The sequence below is a fragment of the Hirundo rustica genome, chromosome 23, assembly GCF_015227805.2.
Source record: "Hirundo rustica isolate bHirRus1 chromosome 23, bHirRus1.pri.v3, whole genome shotgun sequence".
NCBI classification, from domain to species: Eukaryota; Metazoa; Chordata; class Aves; order Passeriformes; family Hirundinidae; genus Hirundo; species Hirundo rustica.
Genome location: NC_053472.1, coordinates 530,902 through 550,029, shown reverse-complemented (window position 1 = coordinate 550,029; position 19,128 = coordinate 530,902). Strand labels below are relative to the sequence as shown.

At 49.5% G+C, this 19,128-nt stretch overlaps 1 protein-coding gene across 4 annotated transcripts in view; it reads right to left on the bottom strand.

Moving 5' to 3' along the window:
- The window catches only part of ARHGAP32 (Rho GTPase activating protein 32), a 247,896-nt gene that overhangs the window by 64,862 nt on the left and 163,906 nt on the right, over positions 1-19,128 (bottom strand). For all 4 annotated transcript variants that reach the window (XM_040084990.2, XM_058423373.1, XM_040084989.2 and 1 more), the window contains 5 exons: positions 13,297-13,434; positions 11,304-11,396; positions 9,117-9,239; positions 6,994-7,071; positions 10-91 (listed from right to left, as the gene is read on the bottom strand). In XM_040084990.2, coding sequence (XP_039940924.1) covers positions 10-91; positions 6,994-7,071; positions 9,117-9,239; positions 11,304-11,396; positions 13,297-13,434 — 514 coding nt within the window. The remainder of the gene's footprint in view (positions 1-9; positions 92-6,993; positions 7,072-9,116; positions 9,240-11,303; positions 11,397-13,296; positions 13,435-19,128) is intronic.

Sequence of the window (19,128 nt, the reverse complement as noted above, 5' to 3'; positions counted from 1 at the left end):
TTTACACACCTGGTTTCGGCACTGAATTGGTCACGGACTGAGGGACTTTGTCGTTGATGAGTTCAACGCATTCACTGGGAAAGAATCCAACCTGGAGTAAAACAGAAAGAGGGAATGGAGCGTTATGATCTGAGCTGTTCAAGCAACATCTCCCCTCCACTCCCCCTGCCTGACGCTCCCCGACACTATCCAGCATCAAACGACCAGCAGCCACTGATAACTGCAGGTTCTGCTCTGCTGCCAGCACCCTGAGAGAGAACAATCTGAGAGCTCAAGGCACTGCAAGGTCCTAGAGTGATTCATTTTAAATGTTGATTTGCAGTGTCCCTGCACTGACCTTTAACTCAGCATTTCTCCCTGCGCCCCGTCAAAGGCAGAAGGGGTGGAGAGTCCCTCTACACCAGCACAAGAGTTAAAGGCTATGGGAAAGATTCTAATGTTTTCTTGGAGAAGGACGTGCCTGCAGACATTCCCATGCCACTCAAGAGGTGCTGCTGTATCTGGGGAGAAGTGAAATTATTTCCCTTTCCCTGTTCAAAGATTCAGACTAAGCTGTGAGCAGAGAGAAATCTGGTACTTCCCTGCATCCCCACCTTCTCTCTTATTTCCCAGCATCTTTCTTCTTACTCTCATCCCAGGTGAAAATCAGACCAGAGCAGACCTTTGGTAACTTTAATCCATGGTCCATCTCTCCCCACCTTTTCTCCATGTTTCTCACCCAGCACAGCTCTGGTATTGTGAGGTGTAACTCAGGCACCAGCACCTCCCCAAACTCCCCAGCTGAGGCAGGGCAGGATTCCCTCTCCTGTGTCAGGCCTGTAACTGGGACAGCTGCAAGCAGCAAGTCTGCTCCAACACCACAGGAACGTGAGGGAGAGAGCCAGAGGATGGGCCCTGAGCTCATCTGAGCAGAACTGAGCCAGGACTGTGCCAGGCACGTTGGCACATCCTCCTCTGGAGGCACAGGGCGGTCAGCACCAAGCCTGGCAAACACCCCCTCCTCGATTAATTCATCTTCCACAATTCCCTTCTGTCTCCATGGAAAGAGATTGCTCTCCCTCCTACTCCAAGCTGATTTTCACCCACCAACCTCCCAGCAGTTTGGTACCACTGTCATGTGTGGGGTGTCCAGCCTGAAGTTATTCCAAATTCCCCAAAGGAAGCAAAGGAGCACACACCTTCCTCTCCCCACACCCCACATCCAGCAGGGCAGCGCTCTGCCCCATGAGAAGGACAAGCTGGCACCCGTCACACAACGTCACAGACTTGAGATACGATTGTTGTTAGCGCTCAAAGCTCGGGGAGCTGCAGGAGCAGCACTCTGGGCCAGCAGCACTTGGGCTCTGGGACTGGCCTGGGCATCCAAGTGACCACAGAGCCCAGCCAAAACCCAGCACGGGGTACGGCTGCACCCTCAGCTGGGTGTGCCAGGTCTGCAAGGACGTGGTTATCCTGGAACACAGCGGGGATTTGGGTGCAGTTTATAGACCGAAATGTGCCAATTAAGATAAGAAAATTGGCATGAACAGCGGCATCACGTACAGAGGTCCTTCCTCTGGCAGCTCACGGCTCAGGGATCTGCTCTGCTGGGAGATGCCAAGGAACAGGCTGAAAGGACATTTAATGGTTTTAAATCGTGGAATCCCAGGATGGGTTGGGTTGGGAGGGACCTTAGGGATGATCCAGTGCCACCCCTGCCATGGCCAGTGACACCTTCCACTATCCCAGAGTGCTCCAAACCCTGTCCAGCCTGGCCTTGGGCACTGCCAGGGATCCAGGGGCAGCCACAGCTGCTCTGGGCACCCTGTGCCAGGGTCTCAGCACCCTCACAGGGAGGAATTTCCTCCTTATATCCAACCTAAATTTCCCTTTTTTCATTTTGAACCATTCCCCCTTGTCCAGTCAGTTGCTGATCCCTCTCCACCTTCCCTGTAGCCCCTCCAGACACTGGAAGGTGCCCTGAGGTCTCCACACAAAATTCTCTTCCCCAGGTTGAACAGCCCCAGCTTCAACACTTCACTGTAGCTGAGAGTCTCTGCTGGACATTTCCCATGTGAGAGATACAGGAGGCAATTTTTAAATTCAGGAAAATGCACACATCCAGGGAAAGTGTCAGCCCACACAGATGTCAGCTGGGAAACTCCACAGCTGGAGTGATGAAGTTTCTTCAATTTTCAGTAATTGCCCACATCATCTGTGTAAAGAAACCTGAAGTCCTAGGACCCAACCTTCCATTAGTTACCTAAATCTGGATCTAAACCCAGCCCCAGATCCCACACTGTTGAACATTTATTCAAATGCTGGACATGAAATCAAAACTCATTTGCCTTTGACTGTTAACACAACATTTCTCGTGTCACAACACACTGACCGGGAATTCGGAAACGAAAGACGCTGGATGGTTATGTCACTGCTTCCAGATATCCCAGAACCTTCCCAAATCAAACAGTCTACCTGCTGTCCATGTCTCACTTCTGCCACGTTCACACCAATAATTTCAATGGATTTTCAGCGGCAGAGAATTGTGCTGGCCCCCCGATGGTAACTCACTGCTAGAAATTAATTACATTTTCAGACTTACTTATTCCAGCTTTTCTTGTAAGATCCCCAGGAGATCCTTGTCAGGGTTATAACCCACAACTTGTGCCTCATTCCCAACTCACTTAAAAGATGCTACTTCTCCTCCCATGGGAAGTTTTGTATAAATAAATGAGTTTAGTCCAAGAGTTAATCTCAACAGATGTAGCAAGGCACTATTAGAGCTTGAGCCAGGATTAAAAGATTTGGCAACGTAGGAAATTTAATAGCCAGGGGAGTATATATTTAGATAAATGCAAGGTCATCTAAAGGTTGAATATATCACTACAGACCTTCACCAGGAGAGGAAGGTACAGGCTGCTGGTGCATGAGAACTGTTCTCCAACACCTACTACAGCTTTATCTTTTCACTTCTATGCCAGTGGCTGCTAAAACTGGAGGGCACAAGAGGCTTTAAGGGGAAAAGTCAGAGCAACAATGGTAATTTTCACTTTATGGGAAGAAATTCAAACAAATGAGGAAGTACCAGCAATGTAAATGGCAAATTAAACACTGTTCTGAGGCATTTGGATTGGTTTGACATGATCTAAAATGTGGATTCAATTTTAGTCAAAAAGTTTTCTCTATTCCTTTTAAATCCAATGACAGTCTAGCAAAACCTGACAAGGAAACTACAAGTTTTTATGGCCTGTTTGGCCTTTCTGAGCAGAATTTTCACTGAGTCTTTGCCAAGTGACTACACAGAGAGCAGGATACCCTCACCTCGTTCCCAAAGGAGAACCTGCTGAAATCCTCCTGCACTTTAGGGCACGACTAACAGGAGGAACAGGATTGTTACTCCTCTTACCTGAGCTCCTGTGAAAGGGGGCTGAGCACCTGGGCCACCAAACCATCTGGATTTCTTTTATTCACAAAAAAAAATGTCTGTGTGGGATGATACCCGTTGATTGTTCATTCCTGACTGGTGTGCCAGCAGCACTTTGGGAAACCAGAGAGCTGGAGAGGGACTTTGGACAAGGGATGGAATGGGACACTGGGACACTGGAAGAAGCTTCCCACTGCCAGAGGGCAGGGTTAGATGGGATTTAGATTGGATATTGGGAATAACTTCTCCCCTGTCAGGGTGGGCAGGCCCTGGCACAGAGCAGCTGTGGCTGCCCCTGGATCCCTGGAGTGCCCAAGGCCAGGCTGGACAGGGTTTGGAGCAGCCTGGAATAGTGGAGGGTGTCCCTGCCCAGGAGAGGGGTGGGACTGGGTGATCCCTAAGGTTCCTCCCAACCCAACCCATCCTGGGGTTCTGTGGAACTGGGACCTGCAGTCTCACAACCAGCTGAAGCTGCTGCAATCACAGCCTGGTTAAACCAGCCCAGTCCCCCTGGCTGCACACCCTGGGTCTGTCACCTCTCCAGCAGGCTGTGGGGTAACTGCACCTCAGGAAACTATTCCCAAAAAACAGAATAATTCAGGACAACCAAAGGCAATTTTGCATCAAACAAGGGCCTGTCCCCAGTGACTCAGCTCCCTGACACAGCTACTGATTGAAAAGACAAAGCATGAAGCAAAAGCAGAGCAGAACAAAGAGGGCTGAAGGCTGTTAATGTGGAGGTGGCTGCAATTTAGGTAACATTCTTACAGAGAAAGCACTGACTCACACTGAGGGCACTGGAAGAGAAAAACTTGAGGAAAAATGCCTTAAAAATCGTTTTACTTCAAGCAGAGCAAAACGCTCAGAAGCCTCACAGGTTGTTTTGCTCACACAGGACTGGAGGACTGGGCGTGTTGCAATGCAGCCGTGACCTCAGGTACGCAGAGAGCAGAGGCGCCGTGCCAGGGAAGGTACAAACCCAGTGAGTCAGCCCTGAAGGACAGCTCTGGCTGGCAGGAACACTCTGGCTTCCATGCTGAATCCCAGCTGCAGGCGCCTGCAGCCTGTCAGAGCTGGGATTTGGCTCACAGCTGCAGAGCTGCCTCCAGTTCCTCACCACAGCCCTACCATTATCCCTAGGGATGCAGGACGGGCAGGAGTGAAGGCACTTCTGCCTGGGCATATACAACTTACAGTTGCTTCAATTGCACAAAAACAGGGAGTTCCTTTAAGTCAAGAAGTCATTTTTTCCCTTTTCAGCAAAACAATCAATTTTTTTTCCCCTGATCTTGCTCTCTTCCTATCAAGACATGATTTATATAATGGAAGCTGTGGCTGGTTGATGCAACCCTGCTCCTCCCTTAAGATGAAGCAAAAACCCGAGAAATAACAGGACAAGCTGTCCAAACATCTGGTGGCAGGACCTTCTCCTTTCATCTGCTCTCAGAATCACAACTGGCAAGAGGGGCTCTGTTGATTTATTCTATTAATTCAAATGACTGCATCAACAGATTGCTATCATTGCAATGTTCCTAAACATGAACAGAACTGTTTGCCTCTAACAAATGCTTTAGAGGCTGCACAGCTTCATCTGTCCCTACAGCTCTTGCTGTAACAACATTCTTCACCTACACACTCTTTCTGAGCATCCATCAAGGCCACTTCTGCCTGTTATCTCACCTCTAGGTGTGGTGTAGCAACACCAGGATAAATTCCCTTTCTCTTAATTCTCACTGCTCGTATCATCAAAACACTTTGTTCCATCAGGAAATGTCACTTTTCTGTACATGTAGAGCTCATGAGCCTTGAACTCGACACACAGGTTAAGACCTGGAGCAAACACAGCTCCTGGAGCTGCTCCATGGCGTGTGGCTGTCGCCTGATCACACTGTGACCACTCCCGCTTGTCATTAAGGACACAAGATTATTCCACCCCTAATTTTCTGTTCAGACAGAATATGGTGCTGTATTTCTGTAGCTGCTCATATCTCTTGTGTCAGGAGCCTGACTGTGCAGGGACACAGAAAACCCCCTTTTCAGTCAGTCTGCTCATCCCCGTACCTTTATGCTGGGAAAAGACAACAGGATCGCTGTGATCTGAGAGGCACAAAGCTGGCACCAGCTGCAGAAGGGCTGCCTTGCTCCTGTGCTGTTCTCCAGACCTGGCTCCAGCGTCAGCCAGCCTGATGGCATTCAGGGAGCCCACATGGAATAATGGGATCTACAGCCCATACAGGGATTCCAAACCCTGTGCAAAGTGTCACACCACAGAGTAGCTTTGTTTTCTTTATTGATTCACTTGGAAGTTAATCATGGCATAGGCTGATCATTCCAAGCAGTATTACAGCATTTAATTGACTGAGGGTTGGAACTGATGTCTGAGGCCCCTTCCATCCCAAGCCATCCTGTGATTCTATGACAGAACAGCATATTCAGCTTCAAGGCTTCTACAATTAGAACACAAGTCCAGCAAAGCCACAGCACAGCTCAGAAGCAGAAGTTTGTTCAAGTACCACCAGTGTGTCGACTCTAGAAACAAATGAAATTTCAGAGCAGGTATTCTGCTCTGATTTTACAAATGAGATGTCACCTGAACTCCCACACCTGACACTAAACCAACAAAAGCTGTGTCTCACATGGCCTGGCGGAGCAGACAGCACTGGGGTGGTGTAACTACACTGCACCCAGCTGGGATTGGGAGATGCTACCGCTGGGCATTGACAACAGCTGGGCTCCAGGCTGGGTCTGGCACAGAAAGGTCTGCCAGGGAAAACCTGAGGAGCCTTGAGAAGACTTTCCATGCCAAATTACACCAGTGTCTGGTCAATCCTGAGCCTCTGCAGAGCAAACTCCTCATCCCACCCACTCACAGCAGCTGCAGATGGAAATCCCTGTGGCAGAAAGCAGCTGAAATGTGAGATGGCACAAGTCCTTACCCTCGACCCCCAGCTGCTCTGGGGTTTGCTTGGTTAAAAGAGACTTCTAAAGCTTTTACATTTCCAAATGGCAAAATCTAAAGGATTAAAAACTCCTTGGAAGAACAGCGCCATTTCAACACACAGGGCTTGGTACCTAAGCCCCAGGTATGCTTAGGACCTTCTGAAAATTCAGTCTCCACCTCTGTGCTGCGACATACAGGGACGAGCAACACTGACACCACCCAATAAACACAGACATGGATGGCTGCCTCGTCCAAGTCAGCAGCACTGCCTCATCAGCTGGAATTCTCCAGATCCTCTATGCTCTGTATCTGGTTTTAGCTACTGGAAGGAAGGGGATGATGTGACTAAGAATGTCAGTTGCCTTGCAGGGGGTACAGCAGAAGCTTCCAGTGCCATCAGGCCAGCTGTCCATCACAAGCCATGCCCAGCCCTCCTTCCCATGGTGAGGGAGGAAGGAAACTTGCACTGGAGACCCTGTGTCTGCTCCAGCCCCAGCCCAGAGAGAAGGGGAGTCCCCTGAACCAAGGCAGGGACACCCTGCTCGTCCCCTGAGCCACCCTGAGCAGGCAGAGCAGCTCCAGGAACTCAGCACTGAGGTTCCTGCTCTTATTCCAGTCCCACTGCCACGGCTGTGCTGCTGGTGCCTACCTGGAACCCGTGTTTTCCTCTCCACCACGAGGTCAGCTCCTTCGGTGGCATGTCGATGACAGACACAATGTCCCCCACCTGCAAAAGGTTGACAGCATCAGTCACAGCCAGGGGGAGAGCACAGTGCCAATAACCACAATAACCACTGCAAAAAAATGCAAAACTCTGGAGCAGCTGCACACCTGCCTTTGCAAAGCCTAGCTGTGATGTGGAAGAGTTCCTGGATTATCCAGCACAGGATACAGCTGTTCCTAAGGAAAAGGGCCTGAAGAGCCCTGGCAGAGGGGACAGAAGGGTTCTGGTTAAACTGCAGTGATGTCTCAAACACTCAGGAAAATCTGCTCAAGTAGCTGAACTGATTTTTACTGCCTGCCCTATCCCAGTGTCTGTAGGCAGTGACACGTGTCTCCTTGCTCCCTCTCACAGTGGAGTGAAGAGCTGCCTCTGCAGCTCCCACACTGCCCCAGATGAGCTGCCAGGGCCAGGAAGTGAACAGAGGAGAGATGGTGCTACAGCAGTGGGATAGAAAATGGCCAAGGACACCAGACAGGTTTTCTGAAGCTTTGCTCATTCCCATAAAAATTTGATACTGAGATAGTTCAAAAGGAAATCAGTGTAACCAGTACTAAATTTGGCTTGGTTTGAATCAAGCTCTGTGTGGCCTCTGTTACAGAAAATGAGAAGGGGCAGAACCTGAATAAATACTGCAGGTAGGTAAGGCAAAAATTCATGCCCAACTTTCACCAGTATTTTACACTGATGGATCTCCAAGTGCTTTACAGAGAAGACAACACATCCCCAGTTTGCAGACAGCAATGACTGACACGGGGGGAAATTATTTCCTCCAGGGAATAGTGAGTCAAGAGCAAAGCAAATGTCCATGAACAAAACTGCTGCCACCACAGGAGCAGAGACACAGAGGATGTTCCTCAGAACTGGGGAGCAAACCCCAGTCAGCTGCTTGTGCAACTGCCTATTAGAAATTTAGAACAGTTAACACAGAGATAATCTGGGTTAGGGAACAGGACTCAGCATCATAAAACCCCTGATCCTGTTCCACATCAGTTCTGTTGAGGTGTTTCACTGCACACCCTTGGAAACCACACGTGCCTCAGTTTCCCATCTGTACAGAGCAAGACTTACAGGCAGGGAGTGCCATTTCAGGGCTCCCCTAAGCTGACAAGCAGCCTGGATCGTGTGCTGCTTGGATTCCAGCTCGGAGCTGCCATGCCCACACGACCCTTTGGGGTGCACTAATACTTGCCTAGATCTCAACATGAACATGAACAAACCCCTGGCAGCACCAGACTATCGCTGTTATTTTCCCTTCCCGTGCTGCACACCAAGGATGTGATCACAGAGCTCCTCAGGGCACTGTTTTCCTTCCCACATTTTGTAGAAAAAGCACCATTGCACAGGGCAACCAGAGCACAGACCGCTGCTTTTTGGGTAAAACAGATAACTGCCAGACAAGCAAAAGCTTTTGGGCTCTGATCTGGAGATCTTGGATGGGATGCAGAGCGACCTGGGCTACTGGAAGATGTCCCTGCCCACAGCAAGGGGTGGAATGGGACAGGATTTAAGGTCCCTCCCAAGCCAAACCATCCCGAGATTCAAGGATTTGCTCCACAGCAGTTCCTGTGCTGGCTTTTCAGACCAGTTTTAGCTCATCCCCTGCCCTTTAAGTAGCAATCCTTTGCCAGTCTGGTTCTTTACTTCCCATCAGAGTAGAAGCTCTTAAAAGCGGTTATCGACAGGGACTTGCTCAGAGGAACCCAGGTGGTGTAACCTGGGCAAGGAGAAACGAAACTTGTGTCCACACGTACAGGGACAGTCACCCTGAACAGAAAACACACGGGCTCTGCTCAGGGCCAGCCCAGAGGAACCGGCAGGAGCTGCTTAATCCAAGATATTAATGCCAAGTAAAGCCGTACTTTAAAGATGACTGAACATCTGCCCATATCCAGCCCACTGCAGATCAAATATTTAACTCAGTCTTCCAGGATTCACCTCACAAAACATCGTGGAAGCGTCAGGACATATTCCTGACGGGCACACAGGCCCAGACAAACAGATTCCACTCATCTCTAGCTGACAACGAGGAATGCAAGGGCTTTGCTTACCTCGAAGGACAGTTCATCTGCTGCTTGAGCAATGTACCTCTTAATGACATGGGCAGCAGCAATGGCAGGGACGTTAATGGATGATTCCTCATGGACCAGCAGGTGATTCCCCTTGTTATCAATCTGAAACAAAGAGCACGGGGGACTGTCAGGCAGCTGAGGACAAGCGAGGAGGCATTTAGAGGCTTCAAGCTGATTGAGAGAGACAGCCCAGCGCTGGGCCCCAGGAGGGAGGGCACAGCACAGACTGAACTCACTGGGGGGGTCCAGAAGGTCGCAGCGCCCGTGCACTGAGGAGGGAAGTGCTGCACTGGTGCACCTCTGTGTACAAACAGCAGCTCACAGTGAGGCTCTGCACCTCCCTCCAACACCACATCATGGTGGTTCTCCCTGGAAATCCTCTACAGGGTAGAATTAATGCTCGAGGTCTGCACCTCCCTCCAACACCACATCACGGTGGTTCTCCCTGGAAATCCTCTACAGGGTAGAATTAATGCTCGAGGTACTGAGGGAAGGAGGAAATGCTGTCAAACCCCAAAACTAGTGTTGCTTTCCATTTTCTCCAACTGTTGGGAAGGATGAAGCCAGAAAGCCCTATAAATATGATTGCTTAGATTCTGAGAATGTGAAACATGTAACTGAGATAGAATTGAAAGTAAGTTTTGATGTTTGAGATGTCCTAGCTGCTGGATGCCTAGGAAAACAACCCCCAATGTATGATTTATCCCACACTTGTAACACCCCCCTGGAGTATCAAGTATCTGTAACCTCATTGGCACAACCCTGTTACAGCCCACCTCGAGACCCCTTATCAGGGGGCTGCGAGAGTGGGCCTCTCGCTTCTTCTTCTGTTTCTTCTGCTCCTTCTGTTTCTTCTGTCTCTTCTCTCCTCTCATCTCTTTGTTTACCTCTTGCATCTTGCCCTTGGAATTTCCTCATCTCTCACTACCCCCACCTTCCAAGGCCATGCTTCAGCTGCGCCTGGCGGCTCTGAGCAAGGCCTCCCATCTTATACAATAAACCCCTTCTTCTAAAACCCAACTTCAGAGATCTCTCGTCTACATTCATCTACACCGTCCTGGAGTCCTCAGCAGCAAGAGGCATATTTCTACATCCAACCCTTTTATTTTTAATTTTTTTTTTAAGAAAACCTTCACCCCTCCCTTGCAATGATCAGCCTACTTCCAAAGCTCCCAGATGTCTGTGTAGGATTCTCAGTGAGTCACAGAGGTTATTCTGCACTGCATGTGCTGTGATCTCCAGGCCTGCTCTGTTGCTGTGAATCCTACATCTTATTTCTCTCTACAACTTCCTCCCTCCCTTTGCTCCTTCCCAAGATTTTTCTCATCCCGAAAGATTTCAGGGTGAGAAGGATACCCGTGGGGAAAACTGCAGGAAATCCCACTCAATCCTTATCGGAACCATTTAAAAAGGAGCTGCAGCGGTCTATTAATAGCTGTTTCTATTCCTGGCGCGCAGCGATGGAAAGCCACACGTCTGCAGCCAGCCTGAGCAGGGACAGCTGGACACTCAGCCAGCCTTCCCTGCCCTCCTCCCCAGTGAGGGCTATTGTTTGCAGGCTGCAGGACCATCAAAGCTGAAAGCAGAGCTGCAGCTGCAGTTCACAACACACAAACTGTGCCGCTGCAAGCACAAGGCAGCCTCTGTCTGCTGGGGAGACGACGGGAGCACAGGGTATTTACTGGGTTTGGAGCTGCCACGGGGAAAAATGATTAAAAAAAACACCCCAAGAGAGCAGGGAAACACCATAACAGAGACAGCTGAGTTTTAGAAATGTGCCACACTTGCAGCATTGCCTTGGCAAAAAGGAGAGCAGGAATAAGTGAGCTTTGAAATAAGTGAGCCTTCTGCAACCCATCAGTGGCAGATTCAGCCCTGAACCTGGCGTTCCCAGGCAGCCCACTGGGACTGGCACCTCCTCCATTTTTGGGTATCAGCAGGACAGTTTGTTTATGAGAGCCAAAATCCAGGTAACAAGGAAAAAAAACTCTACACTCTTAATACTGGTTCTGATTCTGTGTGTCCCACACCTTCTATGTGCTGCTAACAGGGGACTAAAGCTGTCAGGCCAGAATTTCAGACACCAACAGCGCTGGAAAGAGCAGGTGCGTGCCTGCTGCATTCCCAAGGTCAGAAAACAAGGAAAACCCCAGGTTTGTGCTGTACCTCCATCCACGTGAGGGCAGGGCCACAGTTGATCTTGTTGCCTGCGATGTTGGAGAGCCGAGCCAGGTAAGCCATCAGCATCTGGGTGACCAGCTGGGAAACACACACACACACACACAGAGAGAGTGGTTCTGTTAATGCACCTTCACTGGAGAGCAGAAATCACCCACTGCCACACACAAGAGTTACAGGGATACGTTCCCTTCTGCAAAGAAATGTGTTTCTGTCATTGGAAGGACAGCGAGCTACACACAGGGTTATAATGGTTACAGCAAAAGAAAGGGTGAAGAAGCTGCTCTTTGTGACAGTAGTAATGTTATTATTATCATTTTGTAAGATTCGGGCCGATTTTCGTAACTTCCCTAGTCAAGAGACCCTAAATCTAAAGCTTTCCCCTCCCCATGGACTTCACACACAACCAACTGCTGCGTCCCAGGGCCACCAAACACACCTGAGAACCACGCAGTGGCACCCCTGGCTGCCACTTCTGCACGCTTGCATAGCCTTAAAGAACGTGGCAGCTCAGACTGACCCCCTGGCCAAAGAGTAGGATTTCAGGCAGTAGAAGAGGGGTTTAAAAATACACTTTGCCATGTCCCTTCTGTAACAGTAAACTGGTTTTTATTACAGAGAAGCCACTGAGGTCTTTCCAAAGTCTCCCGGTGACAGTGGGATAAAGCAGCATTGTAGTCCAGAATCTCTAGGACTGTTTAAAACATTGTTCTCCTCAAACATCTGTTCCAGTGTGGCCAATTCAAAATAAAAAATATATGAGACACCCCACAGCTGCAGAGTTACGTTTCACACAGCAGCAGAGCTGTTTAGCATCTTCACATCCTCTGTGCTGGCAGACAGAATGCAGATTTTCAGGCTCATGCTCTAAAGTCCAATTAAACCAGTGGTACAAGTAAGGAGGCAAGAGATAGGAATGCCTAAAATATAATTAAAAACAAACCAGGAATTCATTGCCCTGAATATTGCTGCTCCTGCTGAATTCAAACTTTAAACCCTCCTCAGAAACACCATGTGTGAAGCCAAAGCAAGTGATAAATCAGACTGTGCTGAGTGATGGGGCTGCATGATCAGGTCCTTAAATTCCGTGACAAACACCCTGTAAAATTCCAGGGGGTACTAATTACAGTGTCCACGTCCTCCAAAATGATGCACCTGCTGCTTTCCAGGAGGTTTTTCTGGACATGAACAAATTTCAGTTATCAGCAGAAAGGAGCTGAGGTAATTCCAGCTTATCGTACTCTGGATAAGCCAAGAAATGAAAAGTATCTCTTTGAGAAAAAAACCCAAAAAAACAACTCATTGAGGAAAAAGAGCTTTTTAAAGGACATTTAAATAACACACTAACGCAAATGCTCTTAAAAAACACTTCAGGAATACTCAGTTTAAAATGGAAGCCTGGCACTCCAAATGGGATTACTCTTGCAGTGCTGCAGCCTCAGACTGCACGATTTCCTGGGAATGTTCAGCTGGTAATACGAAGCCAGGAAATACCCACATCACTGACAGAGTTTCCAAAGACAAAACCAAATTCACAGCCAAGGTACCCCAGGACAGATGCTTTCTCGGCACTCAATTACCACTCCAGATTCGGGAGCTTAATTAATTAAATTGTCTGAACTTGCAGGACATTTCCCTTTAGTTCACCGAAATTAAGGGTGGAAAACGCTGCCTTTACTCATGTTAGCCAATTTTCAAACGCAACCCGGGCTGCATTAAAACTAACCTGTACTAGAAACACATGGAATTGCTGGGGCTGGAAATGACCTTAAGCCCAGCACTAAACCAATGTCCCCAAGTGCCACATCCACACACTTCTGCACACTCCCAGGGACGGCGACTCCACCACTGGCCTGGGCAGCCCTTTCCATGGAGAAACACCCCTGAAATCCAATGAAACCTCCCTCGGAGGTCCTGCCTTGACCAAACCCCACTGCCTGGGTGGTGCCTGCGCCGTGGGTGCCCCAGAGGTGCCCTTTACCTCGGGGCTGTCCTTCAGGGCATCGGAGCGGGGCAGCTCTGCCAGCTGCGAGAAGCGGCGGTCGTAGATGCACAGGTGGAGGTGTTTGTCCAGCACCCTGAAATCCTCATAGCTCCTCTTCACGATCCAGCTCCTGCCCTGCACGCACAAACACAAACACGCTGTCAGCAGCTCCTCAGCACTGGGTGTGAGGAAAGGGAGATCTGAGCAGAAATAGCGCTTTTTCCTGTAAACATCTGAAAGCAATCGAAGTGCCTGAGTAACACTTCCATGTTTTAATCTGCAGCAGCCATTCACGCTCAAACCAGCTGTTAGTGGTCCTGTTTTGATTATTTAACCATGGGTTTGGATGTGGCCCAGCATTCATGAGAGCCATCCAGAGCTTTAACTTCCACCTGTCTTTCAAGGGTTTTGTAACGTTCTCCTACACAAGGTGTCCTTGCACAAATGTAAATCACCAAGTGGTTGTATAAACAGCGTGAAATCAGATTCTAAACAGATAAAAGCATATAAACCCAGAGATCTGAAGGCAGGATTGTAACAAAATTTCTGCCAGGTGCCTCAGGCAAACCTTCACCTGAATTATGAAAACAATCCATGATGAACAACTCTAGCTAGATTTATTCCCGAGTGCATGTTATTTCCCCAATTAAAACACAGACAAGATACAGACTGCTCCAGAGGACAAGGAAGGGACCGTGGCAACACAGCACAGTTTGCTTTATGAAGCTTTTAATATCTAATGATGACTTTTAAATGCTCCACAGCCTATTATGATCAATAAAATGTTGTAATAACGCAGCAGTTTGCAGGTCAAAGCACTTTATGAAGAGTCATTAATCACAGAATCTCGGAGAGGTCTGGGACAGAAGGGAACTTTTAAAGCCCATCCTGTGCCACCCCTGCCGTGGGCACAGACACCTTCCCCTGTCCCAGGTTGCTCCAAGCCCCATCCAACCTGGCCTTGGGCACTGCCAGGGATGTGGAAGGAATCAAGGAATTACATTGCTCCGGGTTACGTGGGCACTCAGAGGCAGTGCCAGGGACTGGGAGTGACAGGGATGCTGAAGGTGGAGCAGAAAGCAGGGGATGTGTGGTGTAAGGGGGACACAACAGGGGCCCGAGGTGTAAATGCTGACCTGTGTGTGGCTGGCAGGGCTCTGGCAGCTGCCCTCTGCCCTGGGATACAAAAGGCATGGCCTACCCTGAACTCCCAACCATAATTCCTCTACACTGATTTCTTTATCAGCAAAGTTCTAAGCAGCAGTTTTACGTTAATACCCAAACCCTGTGAGGCAGTTGCAGATATCAACCCTCCAATCCAGCTACATTCTGTCCCAATGATTTAAGACACCTCCACACTGTGACTGTGTCCATAAACTCTGCTTTCAGTTCATGAGAAATCACCGTATTTCACAATCCTACAAAGAGGCACCTACACCAGATAAATCATTTGGGATCTCCACGTTATGTAATTTTACCTTTTGTCTAAAGGAGAAAAATAAAACCAGGAGTGCAAGGCTAATCTGTTCAGGGAGCTGTCAGCCTTCCCCATTTCTCCATCTTTTGCAATTAAGGGATTCTTGCTCTCTCACTGAGCTGCCAGCGTGACCTTCAAGGTTCAGTCACCAAAGCAGGCAACAGCAGCCTGAGAAACCCCTCTGATCCCGGATCTGCCTCCGCCACCAAACTGGTCACTCCATTCCTAGGTGACCACCCAAACAACAACAAAACGATCCGTCAGACGATCCCAAACCCGCCACTGATCCCATCCTATTTCATTTTAAAGGCTGCCCTGTAGCTCTGCAGCCTGGCTGCCACGAACGAGGGCACGAAGAGTTAACCGCAGCCGGGAGGCAGAGCTGGGTCAGCCCCTGCCGTGCCGGGGCGTGCAGGATCAGCCAGTCCCACAGCATCCCGGTCACGGGGCTGCCAGCAGCACGGAAAAGCCATGGATGAGCAGGGACAGCTTACCCCACGCCAGCAGCAGTGTCCCTGGCCCCACGGGAGGCTCCTGGAGCGCGGGCAGGCAGCAGAGCCGAGCGCGGGAAGGGAACCGGGATCCTCGGCTCCTGCACCTCCAAACTGCAGCTCGCAGCTGCTAAGCAACCAGCAGAGCTCTCCCCGAGCTCCCCCATCCCTGAGCTCTCCCTGAGCTATTCCTGAGCTAGCCCTGGTGAAGGAGCCTGGAGGCCAGAACCTCATCCCCACTCCCGGGTCACTCGGACTAGGATCGTGGGCTCTTCTGCGAAAGGATCACAGGATACTTCATGGGATCATGGAATATCCTGAGCTGGACCCACCAGGATCATCAGCTCAGCTCCTGGCCCTGCACAGACACCCCAACACTCCCACCTTGGGCATCCCTGGAGCTGTGTCCCAGCTCTCCTGGAGCCCTTGGGGCTGTGCCCATTCCCTGGGGAGCCTGGGCAGTGCCCAGCACCCTCTGGGGGAAGATCCTTTCCCAAAATCCAACTTAAACCTCCCCTGGCACAGCCCCAGCTGTTCCTCAGGTCCTGTCACTTCTTTCAGAAGAGCTCAGCACCTGCCCCTCCACTTTCTGGGAATGGGGCTGCCAGTTCCTGTCTCACTCAGAGGAACCATGCAGAGGCTGTGCTGGCACAGAGCAGCACTTCAGGAGCAGTAACACACATTTCCACCCAGCAGAATGTTATTCCAACACCCTAAAGCCGAGTATTCACCAATATTCTAGAATTTTAAGCCTGCCACAACTCATTTCAAAAAGCTCCCATGCTTTAGGTTGGACTTCAAGTCACATTAAGCAAAGTTTTTTGCAGATTTGGAACCTAAGTGACATTTTTTTTTTTATGCCACATATACACGGGAAGCAATTAACTTTACAGGAAGGGATCACTGCCGCAATCGAGGAAGGAACTGGACAGTATTTAGTGCTTCCCCTTAGATTATCAACACAAATCACAGGAAAGCAAAGTCTGGATTCTCCCAGCCAGACTCCCAGAGAGGCACAGCCACAGCAGCAGCAACTGCAGCAGCCTCATCCCAGATCAGAGCACTGCAAGCGTTTCCCTGTACCACTATAAAAACCGTACATCTTGCTCCCCATTCCTGCAAATTCTCAAGTGCCAGAAAGGTTTGGCAAAGTTATTTTTTTTAATTTAGAGAGTTAATAAAATACTAGACACAAATAAGTGCCTGTTATGTTGGTCTTGTGTTGTCAACTGTGTTTTATAGCAAAGCTCAACATTTCTGGTGCTTGAGGCATTCAACATCCATATGGCAAAAATGTCTTCTTCACGTTTTTAATGATTTCCATAAACTGTTGCTCAAATAAATTTTTGATCAGCCTCTAATTTTCTAATTCAATAATTATTTTTAATTTCCTTAATTATTAATTAAGGTCCTGATTTACAGAAGCACAAGGTTAAATCCCATTCACTTCCGTGGGACGTAAGAGGGGAAGTTAAACACAGATGGATTTCCCTAGATTCAGACCTTCAACTACAAACCTGACTGTGACAAAGTTCTTTAAAATAAAAAAAAATCAAATATCAAGTGAAGATCTCAATAATGCCATTAAATAGTTTCAGGACCTTTAAAAGGAAAAATTGACCACTGACTTAAAAACAAGTTCCTCTTGAAAGAAAAAAAATCAATGTATTTTTTGAAATTTCTTTTTACAGAAATGTTCACAATGAAAAGCATCACGACAAATCTGGAGTGTCTCACAGAATGGAAAATCTGGTCTCATCCTTACTCTTCTTCCATCCTGATCTGTTCTCCCTTACTCTGCTGGGTAGGATTAAATGTGTAAGAGCCTGGGGAGATTTCAGCCTCTGCACAGAGCTGCTGATTTTTTCCCAATTATCAAAGCAAGAAGAAATGTCATGCTAAAGAAATTATTGGAGATTACTGAACTGATTTAATTTCCAGTGAGGCAGAGATTTGAACCCTCCATCAGTGGCACCACCATTGTGAGATCACACATCAGAGATGCTCCCAGGCTTCACCTGGCACAGGAGGAGATTGGGAGGGACAGGGACCTGGAGCTCAGCTCCTCCTTTATAGGAGATTGGGACAGGGATCTGGAGCCCAGCTCCCCTCCATAGGAGATTGGGACAGGGACCTGGAGCCCAGCTCCTCCTCCATAGGAGATTGGGACAGGGATCTGGAGCCTAGCTCCTCCTTTATAGGAGATTGGGACAGGGACCTGGAGCCCAGCTCCTCCTTTATATGAGATTGGGACAGGGATCTGGAGCCTAGCTCCTCCTTTATAGGAGATTGGGACAGGGACCTGGAGCCCAGCTCCTCCTTTATATGAGATTGGGACAGGGATCTGGAGCCCAGCTCCTCCTTTATAGGAGATTGGGACAGGGATCTGGAGCCCAGCTCCTTTATAGGAGATGGGGACAGGGATCTGGAGCCCAGCTCCTCCTTCACAGGAGATTGGGACAGGGATCTGGAGCTCAGCTCCTCCTTTATAGGAGATTGGGACAGGGATCTGGAGCCCAGCTCCTCCTTTATAGGAGATTGGGACAGGGATCTGGAGCCCAGCTCCTCCTTTATAGGAGATTGGGACAGGGACCTGGAGCTCAGCTCCTCCTTTATAGGAGATTGGGACAGGGATCTGGAGCTCAGCTCCTCCTTTATAGGAGATTGGGACAGGGATCTGGAGCTCAGCTCCTCCGTTATAGGAGATTGGGACAGGGATCTGGAGCCCAGCTCCTCCTTTATAGGAGATTGGGACAGGGATCTGGAGCCCAGCTCCTCCTTTATAGGAGATTGGGAGGGACAGGGATCTGGAGTTCAGCTCCTCCTTCAGAGGAGATTGGGACAGGGATCTGGAGCCCAGCTCCTCCTTTATAGGAGATTGGGACAGGGATCTGGAGCCCAGCTCCTCCTTTATAGGAGATTGGGACAGGGATCTGGAGCCCAGCTCCTCCTTTATAGGAGATTGGGACAGGGATCTGGAGCTCAGCTCCTCCTTTATAGGAGATTGGGACAGGGATCTGGAGCTCAGCTCCTCCTTTATAGGAGGTTGGGACAGGGATCTGGAGCCCAGCTCCTCCTTTATAGGAGATTGGGACAGGGATCTGGAGCCCAGCTCCTCCTTTATAGGAGATTGGGACAGGGACCTGGAGCCCAGCTCCTCCTTTATAGGAGATTGGGACAGGGATCTGGAGCCCAGCTCCTCCTTCATAGGAGATTGGGACAGGGATCTGGAGCCCAGCTCCTTTATATGAGACTGGGACAGGGATCTGGAGCTCAGCTCCTCCTTTATAGGAGATTGGGACAGGGATCTGGAGCTCAGCTCCTCCTTTATAGGAGATTGGGACAGGGACCTGGAGCCCAGCTGCATCTCTACAGGAGATTGGGACAGGGACCTGGAGCCCAGCTCCTCCTTCACAGGAGATTGGGACAGGGATCTGGAGCCCAGCTCCTCCTTTATAGGAGGTTGGGACAGGGATCTGGAGCCCAGCTCCTCCTTTATAGGAGATTGGGACAGGGATCTGGAGCCCAGCTCCTCCTCTACAGGAGGTTGGGACAGGGATCTGGAGCCCAGCTCCTCCTCTACAGGAGGTTGGGACAGGGATCTGGAGCCCAGCTCCTCCTTCAGAGGAGGTTGGGACAGGGATCTGGAGCTCAGCTCCTCCTTTATAGGAGATTGGGACAGGGACCTGGAGCTCAGCTCCTCCTTCAGAGGAGATTGGGACAGGGATCTGGAGCCCAGCTCCTCCATTATAGGAGATTGGGACAGGGACCTGGAGCCCAGCTCCTCCTTCAGAGGAGATTGGGAGGGACAGGGATCTGGAGCCCAGCTCCTTTATAGGAGATTGGGACAGGGATCTGGAG